The sequence below is a fragment of the Microcaecilia unicolor genome, chromosome 7 (assembly GCF_901765095.1).
Source record: "Microcaecilia unicolor chromosome 7, aMicUni1.1, whole genome shotgun sequence".
NCBI classification, from domain to species: Eukaryota; Metazoa; Chordata; class Amphibia; order Gymnophiona; family Siphonopidae; genus Microcaecilia; species Microcaecilia unicolor.
In genome coordinates this window covers 122707010-122725578 of record NC_044037.1, presented here as the reverse complement: position 1 = coordinate 122725578, position 18569 = coordinate 122707010, and the positions used below count along the sequence as shown (strand labels likewise).

Genomic DNA, 18569 nt, shown 5'->3' with positions numbered 1-18569 from the left:
GTTGGGGTTTAAGGGGATAGTTGGGGCTCCAAAAGGGGAAGAGGGGGGAATTGGGGGATGGGGGGGGATTGAGACCTGGAAGAGACGGCGACTGGGGCTTGAGAATAAATTAAAATGGCTAAGGATAGAGCATGAGGAGGGGTGGAGGCTGGGACATCCCTCTTCTATGAATAAATGGTATACATCTTGTGATCAGATTTTTTATGGGACCTGGGTCCACTAAAAATAGTTACATGGAACGTGGGAGGGATCTCGTCCCCAATTAAACGCTCAAAAATTTTGCAACATTTACAAAGACATAAAGTAGATATAGCCTTCCTCCAAGAAACCCATCTATCGGCTGGGGAACATGCTAAATTGCGAACCTGGTGGGTGGGGGATTGTGTATCGGCAGCGGCACAAGGAAAGAAAGGGGGGGTTGCCATCCTGTTTCGAAAAGGAATAGTGGATAAGGTGGAAGTGAACTTCACAGACCCAGGGGGTAGATTTCTGCTGTGTGAGGTCCATGTGCAGCGCCAAATTATGTTGTTTGACAATGTATATGCTCCGAACCAATATGATCGGAAGTTCTATAAGATGATCACTTCACGACTGTTAATGAGCAAATCTTTGCCCATAATAACAGGGGGAGACTTTAATATGGTGATGGACCCCTCGATTGACAGTACTGGGGCTAGGAGGAATGAGCTCAGACAGGAGTCGCGGGGGCTGCCTAATCTTTGCCGACAGGTGGGGCTAGTGGATGTCTGGAGGACTCTCAACCCACAGGGGAGAGACTACACACATCTCTCGAGGGCGCACGGCACACAGGCTAGAATTGATTATCTGTTGATTTCAGAACCGATGTTCAATTCAGTGATGGCATCTGCAATAGGAGCAGATGTGATATCGGATCATGCTTGGGTGGAAATGAGCTGGACGCCTCGGGAAGAGAGGGGAGGGGCACAGAGATGGGTATTCCCCACAGAGCTATATCGAGATCAAGATTTCAGGGCCTCCATACACCAGAGTTGGCGGGATTATAAAACACACAATGCAATGCATGTTGAAGACCCGGTTCTGTACTGGGAGGCGGCTAAGGCAGTACTTCGAGGGGACATCATTAGCTATATGGCTCACAAACGTAAAGCTCGGAATAGAGAGATACTGAGGGTGAGTCAACTAGTATGCCAGGCTCGGAGAAGATATGGGCAACGGGCCTCCACTGAGAATAGACAACATTTGATGCTCTTGCAGACTAAATTAAATGAAATACTTCATCATAAAGCAGTTAAATCGCAAATTTACTATAAATACCAATTATATAAGCATGGGAACAAGTGTGGTCGGTTGATGGCGCGCCTGATTGCAACCAAACAGGGGAAAACCAGGATTTTGACTATGAAGAAGAGGCAAGGAGAGCGAGTCCACACGGACAAGGAAATTAGCGAGGGTTTCTACCAATATTACAAAAAATTATATGAGGCCCCGCCAGATGATGGTCTGACGGGAGACTCCTATTTAGATCAGATGGGTTTACCAACGCTATCCCCCCAGGAGGCACAACAACTGAATACTCCTATTACACCAGACGAGGTGTTCCTGGCGATTAATCAAAGTGTACTGCTTAAGGCGCCGGGAGTAGACGGCTACCGGGCGGAGTTTTACAAGATCATGGGAGAAGAGATCACTGAGCCCTTAGCTGCAATGTTTAATATATTAATAGAGCAGGAAAGGATGCCTCCGAATTTAAATATAGCCTGTATTATAGTACTCCCCAAGAAAGGGAAGGATCCGGAACTAGTTGAATCATACAGGCCCATTTCGCTGTTAAATTACGAAGTGAAATTGATGGCTAAGATCTTAGCGAACAGATTAGCGAGAATTTTGCCGAACCTTATACACGACTCCCAGGTGGGGTTTGTGAGGGGACGGAAAGTCACTAAGAATGTTTGTAAGGTGCTGGCCTCATTAGAAGCCAGACGTCGAGGGAAGGAAAATTCTTTGTTAATCAGCTTTGACGCTGAAAAAGCTTTTGATAAAGTAAAATGGAATTTCCTATATGCTGTTCTTCAGAAATATGGCTTCACGGATCGATTTCTATCAGGGATCAAAGCATTGTATTCAGCGCCAAGGGCTAGAATATCGGTAAATGGGATTGAGACACAAGATTTTGAAATAGGCCGGGGAACACGCCAAGGTTGCCCTCTGTCACCGTTATTGTTTGTGCTATCACTGGACCCCTTATTGAGAGAAATTGAGGAACAGAAAGCGGTGGCAGGGGTAAAGATAGGAAGCGAGGTCTTTAAGGTAGCGGCTTTCGCAGACGACATCTTGGTCCATTTAACAGACCCACAAGAATCTCTGAACGCTCTATTAGAGATATTCTCCGAATACGGAGACTATGCGGGCCTCAGTTTGAACTTAGAAAAATCAGAGGCCTTGGCCTCCTCAGAGGACGTGTGGAGGCGGTGGAGAGGCGAGTTCCCTCTGAGAAAAGCACAAAACTCCTTTAGGTATCTCGGAATCTTGATGCCTATGGATCTCTCGCGGTTGTACGATCTGAATATTACTTGGCTGTTAGAGGAGACCCAGCAGGTGCTACAAGGATGGATGGATTTGCCGTTATCAGTGTTAGGGAGAGTAAACATGATTAAAATGGTGTTGTTCCCCAAATGGCTCTATGTGATGCAGACCATCCCAATTTGGCTCCGACGGAAAGACCTAAAAAGTTTTTATAAGCTTGCATCAAAGTTCTGCTGGAGAGGCAAGAAGCCGCGGGTTCGCTTCTCACGATTAGTGGGGAGTTGGAGTCGAGGAGGAATGGGCATGCCAAATTTAGAATTATACAATAAAGCATGTCATTTGAGATATCTGGGAGATTGGTGTTTAGACACGCAACAATATACTCCTACGGCGTTGGAGGCGGCGCTTTGGGAACCGCACCACCTTTTTTCGCTTTTACACCACAAAACACGAGATTTACCGGAGGGATTCAGTGGAGGTGTGTTGTTGCGATCTCTCCGGGAGGTGTGGGGAGTGCTTACTCGCCAACTGGGGGGGGACCCAACAGTAACAGATTTGATAACCATACGTGGGAACAGTGCATTTTTACCAGGATTGTCAAGCCGACATTTTGTTGAATGGGCTAGACGGGGAGTTTCTAAATTGGAACACCTGGTGGGCGAAGATGGGCAGCCTCTTACCGATGAGGAGCTACTGGGAAAGGTAGGCGACTCCTGGGGGAATAGATTTGCAATATGTCAGGTGCGACATTACCTCACTTCTTTACCGACAGATCCCTTGAGAACTCGGTTGGGGGAAAGGATACGAGAATTTTTTCACTCCTTTGGTGAGGGAGGAATCACTATATCCTCGCTTTATAAAAAAATATCAGGATGGCTGCCCCCCAGGGACTATAGACAGCTAAGGAGTGCTTGGGAAAAGGAATTGGGAGTTGCAGTGACCTCCTGGGACATCACTAAATCAATAGCACGAATACCCCTGTTAGTATCGGATGCTCGTTTGAGAGAATGTGCTTATCGCTGCATCCATAGGGGATATGTAACTACAGCTCAATTAGCACATATGGGAGGAAATCGAAGCCCGGACTGTCTTAAATGTGGAAGACATCCTGGCACAATGCTGCACATGTTTTGGAGCTGCCCAATTTTAAAAAGGTTCTGGGCTCGAGTTCGAGGATTTTGGGAGGAGCGGTTAGGGCAGCGGATTTTGGGGACAGTTGAGCAACTGATTTTAGACATCCCGGGGTCCTTTAGAGGGCAGAATCGTTTTGAAACATTGATGCTCCGTAAGATGAGCCTCTTGGCCAGGAAATGTATTTTACAATACTGGACGGTCAAAGATCCTCCGGCTTACTGGCACTGGAGAAATCAGCTACATCAGCTGGTATCGTGGGAGGCGGGGGAATCTAGGCTCTCGCAGAAAAAGAGAGTTACATTTCTGGCTATCTGGGGCCCTTATTTGCAAAGTCTAAGCCCTAGAGGCCGTAGTTTGCTTTTAAATACAAGGTGAACTCTACGGGCTGAACTGAATGGTTATCCAGGTCTGGGGTAAAATGGGGGGGGGAAGGGAGGGAATGGGAGAGGGCGGGGGGAGGACTGGTATGATTGATGGGATAATAATGTTGGCAAAAATTTATAAATGCTGTATGCTAGTTAGTAATTGTTGTATATATAGACTGAAACAGAGCTGACATGACAATGTTGATGCTGATACAATGTCAATAAAAAACGTTTGAAATTATGCAGAGGGGAAGGAGGAAGGGTTAGGGGGGGATGGGAGAAACTGTTAAAAAGTTTTGATGATGGACTTTATCATTGTATTTCTATTTTGAAAGTTTGACGGTGGCATTTGTGTTTATGCCAGATATTGGATGTAGTTATTTTGTTTCATCAATAAAAATGTTTAAATATAAACTTCCTGAGCCCCTACGTCTTGCCCCATCCTTGGCCACCTTTAAATCTAGACTGAAAGCCCACCTCTTTAACATTGCTTTTGACTCGTAACCACTTGTAACCACTCGCCTCCGCCTACCCTCCTCTCTTCCTTCCCGTTCACATTAATTGATTTAATTTGCTTACTTTATTTATTTTTTTGTCTATTAGATTGTAAGCTCTTTGAGCAGGGACTGTCTTTCTTCTATGTTTGTGCAGCGCTGCGTACGCCTTGTAGCGCTATAGAAATGCTAAATAGTAGTAGTAGTAGTATAGCTACGTGATACAAGTTTCCACATTAGGAGCCACTGACCAGGAAAAGGATCTAGGTGTCATCGTTGATATGTTGAAATTCTCTGCTCAGTGTGTGGCGGCGAAGAAAGCAAATAGAATGTTGGGTATTATTAGGAAAGGAATGGAAAACAAAAATGAGGATGTTATAATGCTTTTGTATCGCTCCATGGTGCAACTGCACCTTGAATATTGTGTGTAATTCTGGTCAATGCATCTCAAAAAAAGATATAGTGGAATTAGAAAAGGTACAACAGAGAAGGGCAACGAAAATTATATAGCAGATGAGATGACTTCCCTGTGAGGAAAGGCTAAAGCGGCTGGGGCTCTTCAGATTGGAGAAGATACAGCTGAGGGGAGATATGTTAGAGGTCTATAAAATAAGGAATGGAATGAGTGGACGTGAATCACTTGTTTACTCTTTCCAAAAATACTAGGACTAGGGGGCGCACAATGAAGCTATTAAGTAGTAAATTTAAAACATATTTCTTCATTCAACATGTAATTAAACTCTGGAATTCATTGACAAGAGTGTGGTAAAAGCAGTTACGTTTAGCAGGGTTCAAAAAAAAAGATTTGGATAACTTCTTGCTTATTTCTAAGATAAGCAGCATAAAATCTATTTTACTGTTTTTGGGATCTAGCCATGTACTTGTAACCTGGATTGGCCACTGTTGGAAACAGGATACTGGGCTTGATGGATCTTTGGGTCTAACCCAGTATTTCAGCACTTATATTCTTATGTGGCCCAGTAACCTCAACAGCTGTTGAGCCGACACCTGCTGGCTGTCTCAAACCTGAGTGGCAATGGTCACTAGGGCCTCAGCATAAGTCAGAGGCAGGTAGGTCAGAGCATGCGCAATGTTCTAGCGGGGCTCGAATGAACTCCAATCGCTGAATAGGGAGCAGATGGGAGTTCAGGTAGTTGATGATGAACCCTAGTGGCTCTATCACCTGAACAGTCTTCCACATTGACTCTTGAGCACCTTTTCAGGATGTGCTCTTGACCAGCCAACTGTAAAGGTAGAGCAACACATGAACTCTTAGTCTGTGCATTGATGCTGCGACTACTGCTAGACATTTTGTGAAGACCCTGGGAGCAGATGCGAGGCCACATAGCAGGATGCAGTACTGACAGTGGTGTTTTCTTACTCGAAATCTGAGATACACCCACATTCAGATACTCCCAGGTCACAGGAGTAAGCATCCTTCAAGACCACAGAGCATAGCCAATCATTTGCCTGAATCATGGGGAGAAGGGTGCCCAGGGAAACCACCCTGAACTTTTCCTTGATGAGGTATTTGCTCAGGGTCCTCAGCTCTAGGATGGGACAATATCCCCCCTCCCATTTTCTTGGGCATGAGGAGGACTAGAATACCATCCATTCTTCTCCTGGTGCAATGGATTTGACCGCATGGGCTACGAGAAGGGCGTAGAGTTCCTCTGCCAGCACTGCCTGGTGCTGAGAGCTGAGGTTTGACACACTTGGTGGGCAATGTGGAAGTCTTTGTTCCCAACTGAGTGTGTAGTCCACCCAAACAATCTGAAGAACCCACCAATCAGAGATTACAAGGGACCACCTTTCCCGATAAAAATTCAGCCTCTCTCTTACCACCAACAGGTCATCTGGAACAGCTACATTTATGGCGGCTATACTCTCCTGAAGCCAGTCAAAAGCTCATCCCCTGCTTAGACTGGGGAGCTGGTTGGGACTTTTGAGCCTGCTGCTGCTGTGGATGGGAGCTCTGAGGCTGGGATTGCTGCTGAGAACCAGAAGCGGGAATGTACCTACAACTCTGAGAGCAGTAATAACTTCTCCTGCCTCCATCATAAATCCTCTGGGAGGTAGAGGGTGCAGAAGGAGTGGGGGGGGGGGGGGGGGGGGGGGGGGCAAGAGAGAGACTTGATGGAATCAGAATGCTTCTTGATGAGGACTGCAACCTCTTCCACCTTGTATCCAAAAAGGTTATCACCGCAGCATAGGGCATTGGCCAACTGCTCCTAAACGACAAGTTCTAAAGACAGTCTCCGCATCTCAATACTTAAGGTGGAGAGTCTAGACGTCACATGAATGGAATAAAAAATGCCCCTAGTCAGATGTTTTCTGCACTCCTCTTGCTTACTGGCCAACTGGCAAAGTTGAGTAGCCTGCTCTGAAGGGACGGTGTCCACAAATTCTAGCACACTGCCAAGCAAGGACCGTGCTACTTCAGCAGCCAGGAAGGCACTCACACACACAAAGTGCAGGCCTACTAAAAGCTTCTTAAAGTGATAGGAATGCTGAGTAGTGTCCACACTTGGGTTCCGTCAAGGACATCACCCATATGTGAGAATCTAAATCTTGTTCGTCATTGGAGAACTTGGATCTCCATTTCCAGAAAAGAGGGTTGACTCACTAACCATCCAGAATTGAACAATGCATTTTCTACCTATCAAACTCAATTTCTTTAGGAATGGTTTTCATCCTTTTCAAGAGATATTTAGTGCCTCTGGAATGTCAAGCACGAACCACGCAGAAACAAGCAAAATGCTCTGTCCCATCAACGTATATAAATATTTCACCACTTTGAATCAATGGATAGTGAGGAAAGAGGAGCCATCAAAGCTCAGCACATTGGCTGTACTGGTCTAATCAATGCGAGAAGTTATTTAGGGAGCAGATGGGTAGATTTATTTATTTATTCTGACAACTGGCCTACCTAGAAATTATTTTTAGTAGTGCTATATATTCTACATAATGCTTCACATTTCAAAAACAATTACTTACACTGCTTCAGTACTGTCATTCTGTAAAATGTTTAAGCTGCTTCCCTTGCACCTGAAAACAGAACATTTGTTTGTGAATTACAAATTACACTTTACAGGGATCAGTCTAATCAAAACATTTTTGGCTACCATATAAATCTGGTACAAACCACAGAACAAAACAAAAAAAATCATACAAAATGAAAACCTGAAGAACCATCTCTTGGTACTGAGAGTTCTGAGTTTGATCACCATGCCCGATGGGACTCATCAGGCATGGATGAACCACAGAAGTGATGCATTCTGGCTCATGGAGAGAGGCAGAACAGATGCTGTTATTGTGGTGGCCTGACAAAAACATGGCACTGAGGGTCAGTCTCAGAGGTGTTCTCAGGCTCAGAGGGCTCCCAAAAACTGTCAGCACAAACCATTTGGGAAAGGGGTTCAATAAATGGCTGAAAACAGATGAAATTGTCAAAACAATTTCACACATCAGAAGATGTGAAAGCATAAAAAAGTGCCACAGCAAAAATGGTACTGAAAAGAAGCTACACAAAGAAACCTAACAGAGTGAAGAGTTACATTGGACATTATTTAAAACAGGGTCTGCAGTATTGTAGTGATCTTAACCACCACCAGTTTGTTCCCAGGTTATTACGTAAGTCAAACTGACTCCTTAGCACCAATTATATTCTGATATCAGTACTGCTGACTTAACACTTAATTTCTTGCATATCAGATGCATCATAAACCGAAAATACTTACCTGTAGCAGGTATTCTCTGAGGACAGCAGGCTGATTATTCTCACAATTGGGTTGGCAATCTGCGCTGGCCTGGGAATCAGCATTTCACATAGAAAAACTTTGCTAGAGCCTTCTGAGCGCGCTGTGCGCTGAACTAAGCATGCGCCAAGTGTCAGTTCAGTGAAGAGTAAAAACAGAGAGAAAGAGGAGGTCTGTGAGAATAATCAGCCTGCTGTCCTCGGAGAATACCTGCTACAGGTATCTTCGCTTTCTCTGAGGACAAGCAGGCGGTTTTATACTCAATTGGGGTATCCCTAGCATCCAGGCTCACCCAAAACAACAAAGGTTGGATAATTGGACCTCACAATGGCAAGGACTTAACATAGATTAACCTGAAACTATATACAACTAGCAGAGAGTGCAGCCTGGAACAGAACAAAAAGGGCCTAGGGGGGTGGAGTTGGATTCTAAACCCCAAACAGATTCAGCAGCACCTACTGCTGCATCGGGTGTCCTGCTCAAAGCAGTAGTGTGATGTGAATGTGTGGACTGAAGACCACATTGCAGCTTTGCAAATCTCTTCAATGGAGGCTGACCTTAAGTAAGCCACCGATGCAGCCATGGTGCTAAAATTTTGAGCCGTGACATAGACCTGCAGAGTCAGCCCGGCTTGGGCATAAGTGAAGGAAATGTAATCTGCTAGCCAATTGGAGATTGCGCGTTTTCCGATGGCGTCTCCCCTCCTGTTGGGATCAAAAGAAACAAAACAACTGGGCGGACTGTCTGAAGGGCTTCGTCCACTCCATGTAAAAGGCCAATACTCTCGGCGGTGCCACTCCTAAACCCGTAAGAGCTATCAGCTTGGTGTTTTTGGCTCACTGTGGAGGTTACATTGAATATCATCTGGAGGCGCTCCAGGACCTAACGGTGGTAGTAAATAACTCGCTTCAGTTATAATCTTATTAGTGAGCTACATGGATAACCTAATCAAACCCTTTGAGAAAGAAAAATTGATACAGCAAATGAAGTTCTACAGGAGTAGGAAACAGTTAAGATTTTGAAAATGATAGACCAGAAATTTAAACAAAATGATTACAGATGATTACTATTCAGATTGTTGTTTTCCCAGAGTTCCGGGTATGATTCCTAAAGATTTCCTCAGAAATATTTCCTGAAAATTTTGTTATTTCCCTTTGTAATGATTCCTCTTAGTAATATAAATTATTACTTAGTAATATTAATTCAAAAGGAGTGAAGCCTGTGAAACTGGGATTACCTTAATCAGTGGGAATTGGATTAGAGACTCAAGTGTTCGCATTGTTAATAATTTCTGGTTTTAAAAGAGAAAAAAATGAAATTAGGTATATTAATTTCTACTTATATTGGACAATAAGTATATTTCCAATGAAATAAATTGATTATACACCGGTTTGGGTTTGAAGAAGCCAACCAGGCGATCAATGTGGAATAATGATTCAGATAAATAATAAATGGGGATAATTAGGTTAATACCACGTTTTTTCTGTTTACTGTTGTTTAATTGATCTCCTTGTCTTGTTTCACTCTCCCTAGTTTGTGGTCTAAGGAAGAGTATAGAATTACCCGATTGAAATAATTCTTGTGTATTACTTTCTCTGTATTTCTGGCAAGTTATTTTATTGCTTGTAAATTTAAATTCTTATAAATAAAAGGCCAATACTCTCTTGCAGTCCAAGGTGTGCAAGCTGCTTTCACCAGGGTGGACATGAGGATGGGGAAAAAATGTTGGCAACACAATTGAGTGGTTCAGATGGAACTCAGAGACCACCTTCGGCAGGAACTTAGGGTGCATGTGGAGAACTACTCTGTTGTGATGAAACTTAGTATAAGGTGCATCCACTACTAAGGCCTGAAGCTCACAGACCCTATGAGCTGAAGTAACAGCCACCAAGAAAACAGCCTTCCAGGTCAAATACTTCAGATGGCAGGAATTCAGTGGCTCAAAAGGAGCTTTCATCAGCTGGGTGAGAATGACGTTGAGATCCCATGACACCGGTGAAGGCCTGACCAGGGGCTTTGACAAAAGCAAACCTCTCCTAAAGCAAACAACTAAAGGCTGTCCAGAGATAGGCTTACCTTCTACAAGTTGATAAGCACTAATTGAGACCAGACTCTGATAAGTGTAGAAGATATTCAAGCAGCGTCTGTGTAGGACAAGAAACAGGATCTACGGCTTTGCTGTCACACCAGACGGCAAACCTCCTCCATTTGAAAGAGTAACACTTAGTGGAATCTTTCCTGGAAGCAAGCAAGACCCGGGAGACACCCTCCGAAAGACCTAAGGAAGAGAATTCTAGGCTCTCAACATCCAGCCCATGAGAGCCAGAGACTGGAGGTTGGTATATCGAAGCGACCCCTCGTTCTGTGTGATGAGGGTCGGGAAACACTCCAATCTCCACTGTTCTTTGGAGGACAATTCCAGAAGAGGGAACCGAATCTGACGGGGCCAGTAGGGAACAATCAGGATCATGGTTCTGCGGTCTTGCTTGAGTTTCAGCAGTCTTTCCCACCAGAGGTATGGGAGGATACGCACACAGAAGGCTTGTTTCCCAATGTATGAGAAAGGCATCTGACGCTAATCTGTCGTGGGCCTGAAGCCTGGAACAGAACTGAGGGACCTTGTAATTGATTTGAGTGGCAAAAAGATCCACGGGGGGGGGGGGGGGGGCCCCACGCTAGGAAGATCTTGTGGGCAACGCCCATATTCAGCGACCACTCGTGAGGTTGTATTACCCTGCTCAGCCTGTTGGCCAGACTGTTTACACCTACTAGATAAGTGGCTTGGAGAAACATGCTGTGATGGCGCGCCCAAAGCCACATCTGAACGGCCTCCTGATGCAAAGGGCGAGATCTGGTGCCCCCCTACTTGTTGGTGTTGTACATTGCAACCTGATTGTCTGTTTGAATTAAGATAATTTGGTAGGACAGCCGTTCCCCGAAGGCTTTTAGAGCGTTCCAGATCGCTCGGAGCTTCAGGAGGTTGATCTGAAGACCTGTTTCCTGGGAGGACCAGGCTCCCTGAGTGTGAAGCCCATCTACATGAGCCCCCCATCTCAGGAGAGATTAATCCGTTGTTAGCACTGTCTGTGACTGAGGAATTTGTTATGTTTGTACCCTGATCAAATCGGATCCAATTGTCCACCACTGAAGAGAGTTCAGAAAGTCAGTGGACAGTTGGATGACATTTTCTAGATTCCCTGCAGCTTGGTACCACTGAGAAGCTAGGGTCCATTGAGCAGATCTCATGTGTAAATGTGCCATAGGCGTATGAACTGTGGAGGCCATGTGCCCCAAGAGCCTCAACATCTGCCGAGCTGCGACTTGCTGAGACACCCGAACCGTGGACACCAGGGACAGAAGGTTGTCTGTCCGTGCCTCAGGGAGATAGGATCAAACTGTTCTTGTGTCTAGCAGTGCTCCAATTAACTCCAATTTTTGAACAGGAGTGAGATGGGACTTGGTGTAATTTATGACAAACCCTAGTAGTTCCAGCACCTGAATAGTCATCCGCATGGACTACCGAGCACCGTCCTCGGAAGTGCCCTTCACCAGCCAATCGTCGAGATAAGGGAACACATGCACTCCCAGTCTGCAAAGTGACGCTGCAACTACTGCTAGGCATTTTGTGAATACTTTGGGAACTGACGCTAGGCCAAATGGCAGTACACGGTACTGAAAGTGCTGTGTTCCCAGACGAAATCAAAGATACTTCCTGTGAGCTGGAAGTATCAGGATGTGCGTATATGCAGCCTTTAAATCCAGAGAGCATAGCCAATCGTTTTCCTGAATCATGGGAAGAAGGGTGCCTAGGGAAACCATCCTGAACTTTTCTCGATCTAGGAATGTGTTCAAGACCCTTAGGTCTAGGATGGGATGCATCCCCCCCGTTTTCTTCTGCACAAGAAAGCACCTGGAATAGAATCTCAGCCCTTCTTCCCCTGGTGGAACGGGTTTGACTGAATGGGCCTTTATAAGGGCGGAGAGTTCCTCTGCAAGTACCTGCCTGTGCTGAAAGCTGTACGAATAAGCTCCCGGCGGGCAATCTGCAGGTTTGGATTCCAGATTGAGGGCGTATCCTAACTGGATTATTTGAAGAACCCACCGATCGGAGGTTACGAGGGGCCACCTTAGGAGAAACAAACATTAACCTCCCTCCGACTGGCAAGTCGTCCGGTATGGACATTTTAAGGTTGACTATGCTTTCCTGGAGCCAGTCAAAAGCATGACTTTTGCTTTTGCTGGGAAGCAGTAGGGGCCTTGGGTGAACGCTGTTGACAGGAACGAGCGCACTGGGGCTGAGCCTGAGTAGGCTGGTGAAACGCCAGAGTGTACCTACGCCTGGGATAGGAATAGGGGGCATTCCATGGGCCGCCAAAACACCTCCTAGTTGAGGCAGTGGTAGCAGAAGGCGCCTGACGGGAGAGTGAAGCCATAGCATCCATATGCTTCTTGATCTGTCAATCAGATCTTCTACCTTCTCTCCGAAAAGATTATCCCCCCCCCCGTCAAGGAACATCCGCTATTCTCTGCTGAACCGAGTGGTCCAGGTAAGAAACATGCAGCCATGAGAGTCTGCGCTTTGCTATACTTTGGGAAGAGATTCTGGATGCCAAATCAAAAGTGTAGTATGCGCCCCTGGCCAGAACTTTACGACATGCCTTCTGTTGCCTGACTAGCTGGTGAAAAGGTTCGGCCTGCTCCGGAGGGAGGGCATCAACCAAACTAGACAGCTGCCGAACCGAGTTCCAAAAGTGATGATCATGAAGAGCTGGTATGATTGGATACATCTTCCTCCCGAAAGAGTACAAGGTCCTAGCTTCTCTGCCTGGGGGCGCCGAAGCTCCAACAAGGTCTCTTTCCCAAGGAAAATGGCAACATCTTACTCACCCCCATACCAAAAGACACCAAGAAAAACACAAATGAACTCACCAACTACCGCCCAGTAACATCTATCCCACTAGCGGTCAAGCTGATGGAAAGTATGGTAACAAAGCAACTCACTGATTACATACACAAATTCTCAATACAACATGAATCACAATCAGGATTTCACTCCCGCCATAGCACCGAAACAGTGCTAACCAACCTCCTGGCCAAATTCAAGCAGGAAATAGCAACAGGCAAAAGCATACTTCTCCTTCAATTCGACATGTCCAGTGCATTCGATATGGTAAACCATAACATACTACTAAGATTCCTAGACTACTTTGGGATTAGTGGAAATGTACTTAGTTGGATCAAGGGCTTCCTAACCACCAGAACATACCAAGTGAATCGAACTCAAATATATCATCACTGTGGAAAGCAGACTGTGGAGTACCTCAAGGGTCACCACTATCACCGATCCTTTTCAACAATATAATACGAACATACCCACAGTCACCCCAGATCACATCCTCCTGATTTCAGATAGCTTGAAAATCCTCAGTGTCATAATCGACCGGAATCTTACACTCGAGAGCCAAGTTAATTCCATAATCAATAAAATGTTCCACTAAATGTGGAAACTCAAATGCTTGTAACCATTCTTCCTGAGGGCAACATTCCATAACCTAATACAATCAATGGTACTAAGCCATGCAGACTACTGCAATGGAATTTATGCAAGATGCAAAGAGCAACTCATAAAGAAACTACAGACCTGCTCAAAACACAGCAGCCAGGCTTATATTTGGAAAATTGCGATTCGAAAGCGCCAAACCCCTCTGAGAAAAACTGCATTGGCTCCCAAAGAACGTATAACTTTCAAAATTTGCACCCTGGTCCACAAAATTATCTGTGGCGAAGCCCCGGGATATATGACCGACCTTACAGACCTGCCAACCAGAAACACAATCGGACCATCACGACATACCTAAATCTTCACTACCCTAGTTGCAAGGGACTCAAGTACAAATCAACTTATGGATCCATCTTCTCCTACATAAGCACGCAACTACGGAATGCACTACTGAAAGCCATAAAAGCAACGAACAACCACCTTAGCTTCCGGAAATCATTAAAGACCATCCTGTTCGAAAAGGCATACCCTACTGATCTAACTTAAGTGCCTAAATACAGCAACACAACGAAACCAAAGCCCGTAATGGACACTGTATAACTCTTCTTCTCTACGATTCTCCTAATGTGTCTGTAACACATGAACCTCTTTGATAATAACATCACTTTGTATATGTTTCATCACCGGAGGACTAACGCCTCACGGTACTATGTAAGCCACATTGAGCCTGCAAATAGGCGGGAAAATGTGGGGTACAAATGTAACAAATAAATAAATAAAATAGTCTCTAGAACTCTTGGCTCTTTTGAGGGCGGAGTCCACCACCATGGAGTTATGGGGTAACTGAGACCTCATCAACCCAAGTTCACTGTGGATCCGGTACTGGGATTCTGTCTTCTTAGAGATCATGGGACTAGACAGCGGGGTCGTCCAGTTCTACATAAGGACGTCCAGTTCTACATAAGGGCTTCCCTAAGTACCTTATGCAAAGGAGCTGTGGAGAGGTGTAGTCCAAGACCTCGAGCATCTCAGCCCTGGGCTCATCCTCCACGTCTATGGGGAATAGAATGGCCCTAGCCATTTCTCATACAAAAGATAAAAAGAAGAGGCTCTCAGGAGGAGAAGTCTCCTTTCAATTGGAGGGAAAGGTTCAGAGGGAATCCCAAAGGACTCATCAGAGAAGCACCTGGGATCTTCCTCCGACTCCCAAGAGTGCTCCCTCCTCGGTGTCGGAAAGCACTTCCCCTCAGTGACCTCCGAGACTGTACCCGCCTCAATGCCATAGACCCATGGTCTCGATGGCGATGCTGAGGGGTCTACTCTCGCATGGACTGCGTTGAAGCTTCTTTCACCAACGTCGATGGGGAGTCGACCTGGGTGGAAGTAGGTATCGGAACCACAAGTGGCACCAAGCTCGGGGACTTCATGGCAGGTGGAGGGCCACAGACAGAAGCAGCAGGCGAAGGCGGTAGGCGCAAGCACCCCCGATGTACGCAGCAGTCCCTCCAGAAGCTCTGGAAGGCCCAAATGCGCTCGTCGAGAGCCTCTATCGGAAGAGGCTGTGGGGCCAGTGGAGCAGTCAGTGGCAGTGTTGCCCGGGGTTTGGTAGCAGGAACCAGGCTGCTGAGAGATCGACTCGTCAGCACCTCTTGTATGGAGGGGGAGCAATTCTCCTGGCGTCGACGCTTCTCGGGTGTTGAATCCCCCGGCACCATGCATCGAGGGGGAACAGTGTCAGTGCTTCTTAGCCTTCGCTCGATGCGCCTCAAAGAGGCTCCTCGGTGCCGACGAGGACGTCAAATCCCCACGTCACCTCGGGGTTGGGTCAGACGATGGACGGTCCCGGGGGGGGGGGGGGGGGGGGCCCTCGAGGTAGGTAGAGACCCACTCAATGCCTCACTGCTCCCAGCGCGCCATTGCCTCTCAGCAGCCATACATACCTCCCACTTCCAACATTGATGCATTCCTCGATGTGGCCAACCTCGGTTCCAATGCCAATGTCAAAAGCTCGGACCGAGCACCAAAAAGATTTTCTCTCTGGGCTTCTCGAGCCAGTTGAGTCCTTTTCTTCATACGAAGACAAAGGGCACAATGAGCTGGGCTATGGTCAGGCCCAAGGAACTGGATACACCACGAATGGGTATCAGTACCTAAGACGGTCTGGTTGCACCGAGAACAGCGTCTGAAGCCACTGGGAGTCTTCAATGACATGGAAGAGAAGACAGCACCGGCTACATCAAAAGTCTCGATTGTGCCAAGTAAGAAGGGCACAAAAAGAGAGAAGGACCCGGCTGAACAGCCTAAAAACAGACACAATGGAAAAGAAAGGAAACTTTACCAGGGAATAAAATAACTGAGTAAATAAAGGGAAAATCTCTTTTTTTTTTTTTTTAAAACAAAATGAAACAAATGAGGAAAAAAAAAAAAACGAATAAAAAGAACTGAGGAGCGCAGCCTTGTGGCAAGACACTCTGCGCATTCGCGGTTTGGAACGCTCAGAAGGATCGAGCAAACGTTTTGCTATGTGAAATGCCAGTTCCCGGGCCAGCGCAGATCACCAACCCAACTGTGAGTATAATACAACCTGCTTGTTCTTGGAGAATGTGTTTTATCCTCACTGCTTTTTGTTTTTAACTCTTTGGGGTACACACAAACCACTTATGTTTTCTTTAATATTCTTCCAGTTTTGCTTTAAATCTGTAAACATACTTTCCGTGTTTCAATTGCCCAGTTTCAATTATTTTTCACTGCTTTTTCTACCTTTATTAGTAGTGCAATTCCATGCCAATTTAACTGTATTTCTTCACAAAAAGGAAAAAATCTGATCCTCAATTACAATCATACACATGTGCTTTGAATAATTTACTTTGATTAAGCAAATATTAGCTCTCAATAATTCATTCACTTAATAAGCTACTCTTACCTGACATCTCTTTCAGCAGAGCTTCTCTCAGGCAAGGTGTTTCCAGGTGAAGAAGGGGTGATCCTGGAGGATGGCAAGCCTTGGATCTCCCTACCCAGGGCAAGGCTGGGGTCCAGTTCTGGTGAACTGCAGCAAAGAAAGATAAAGGAGAAAGTGGCTTAAATGAGGTAATCCAGAATAGGAATTTTATCTTATTAGTTCATTTCCTTTTCCATGAATTAAAAATCAGTGCAAACAGCTCATCCTCGATAGGCAAGAGACCATATAATAGCTTAGGAAATCAGTACTGTACTCCATCTACATTAAGTGCAATGCTTCCCATATAACAGAAGGATATGTAGAATAATTTCCAACTTATACTCATACTTCATGTAGAAATTAAAATCAACACACAGTATTTCCACAGCGTTATAGATCATCATCTGTTGGTCTCAGTGGTGCAACCTGCCGGTTTTCAAAGACTTTAACTGCAAGATTTACAACACCAACCTCATTGACCAAGCAGCACTAAAATATTATACCTACTAACAGATCACTAATTACAGTGCAAACCCACTTTTTTATACAAAGAATCTCAAAAATATCAAGAATCTCGTCTCATCTACTCTAGATTTTGGAAACTTTGCCACAGCTATCTGATACACCTTGGCTAGTTACACTGGACATTATTTCAGTTTATACAAAGATTTCACAGGAAGGGGTGTTGAGGATTATTGAAGATGTATTGGAGACACGTGTACAGCCTCAAAAGAATATCTACAGAGTTTCTGGTCCAGTTAGCAAGTTTGGTTATAGACAGTTTTCACACATCATCATCTTTATGTTGACTGGCGATGAACAACTGTTAAATGAGTTTGCAATTTTTTGAATACTTTGGATCAGGATATACAGTTTACAATTAGGCATATTTTCAAAGCACTTTGGGAGGCTAAGCTCCATATGTTTCTATGGAACTTTGGGAGGCTAAGTGCTTTGAAAATAAGCCTCAATGTCAGCTAGCATGTACAAGATTGAATTTCTGGATCTATGGATTGTCAGGCGGAATGGAAAGTTAACTATTTCACTATCGCAAGCCAGTAGAATGAAATACACTGCTGCAGTTTGGTAGTTCCCACAATACCAGTTGAAAAAGAACCTTCCAGTGAGCCAGTTTCTCCAGCTTAGATGTGTTTGTACAACTTTGGAGGACTTAGTTTCTTTGTGGTTTTTGAGTAGAGGTTATCCGAAGAAAGTGGTTCGACAAAATGAACAATGATTTTCTTTTAAAAATAAAAACGGTTAACCTTGAGATATATACTTCTTTCTTCCCCCTTCTCATTTCTTCTGGCTCCATTTTGCCTTTCAGCCTGTTTCACAGACTTCCAAAGATCTTCTATGCATCCTGGGGCTAATGAAGAAAGCTACTGAGGGCCTAACCGCACACTTACCACAGGTTGAACATAGGTTGTACCTGCGGAGCAATGCAGAGGCGGATTATGCATGGGTGTTAACATGCAGAAAACAAACAGCTGTGTGTTGCCTTAAAATGAATGCCAATGAGTCCATTGAGTATTCCACATCAACGAAGAGATAAACAGGGGTTTTTGATGACGTTACCCGTGACAATTTTTTCACCAGCACTCAAAGGGTTCATGGAGAGGATTCCATGAGTTTTTGAGATTTAATGGCTAGTTTTGTCTTCTTTTACAACTAGAAGGAAGCCCCTGCCAGTTTCAAAGGCAGTAAAGGCAAAGGAAGTAAAACGATGTGCAAATGTCCAAACAAAACCGATAGTAAAAGCACATATCAGTGCCAGTTCTTCAGTGCCTAAATATAAGCTTCACAAAAATTTTATGTGCAAGAAATTTAAGCGCAAAAGAACAGGTGCCAATGTGAGCTGGAACATCTGTT

At 45.1% G+C, this 18569-nt stretch overlaps 1 protein-coding gene across 3 annotated transcripts in view; it reads right to left on the bottom strand.

The window, feature by feature from the left end:
* SRRM2 (serine/arginine repetitive matrix 2) overlaps positions 1 to 18569 on the bottom strand; it is a 438109-nt gene that overhangs the window by 77939 nt on the left and 341601 nt on the right. For all 3 annotated transcript variants that reach the window (XM_030209921.1, XM_030209923.1, XM_030209922.1), the window contains 2 exons: positions 16680 to 16805; positions 7496 to 7546 (listed from right to left, as the gene is read on the bottom strand). In XM_030209921.1, the coding sequence (XP_030065781.1) occupies positions 7496 to 7546; positions 16680 to 16805 (177 nt within the window). The remainder of the gene's footprint in view (positions 1 to 7495; positions 7547 to 16679; positions 16806 to 18569) is intronic.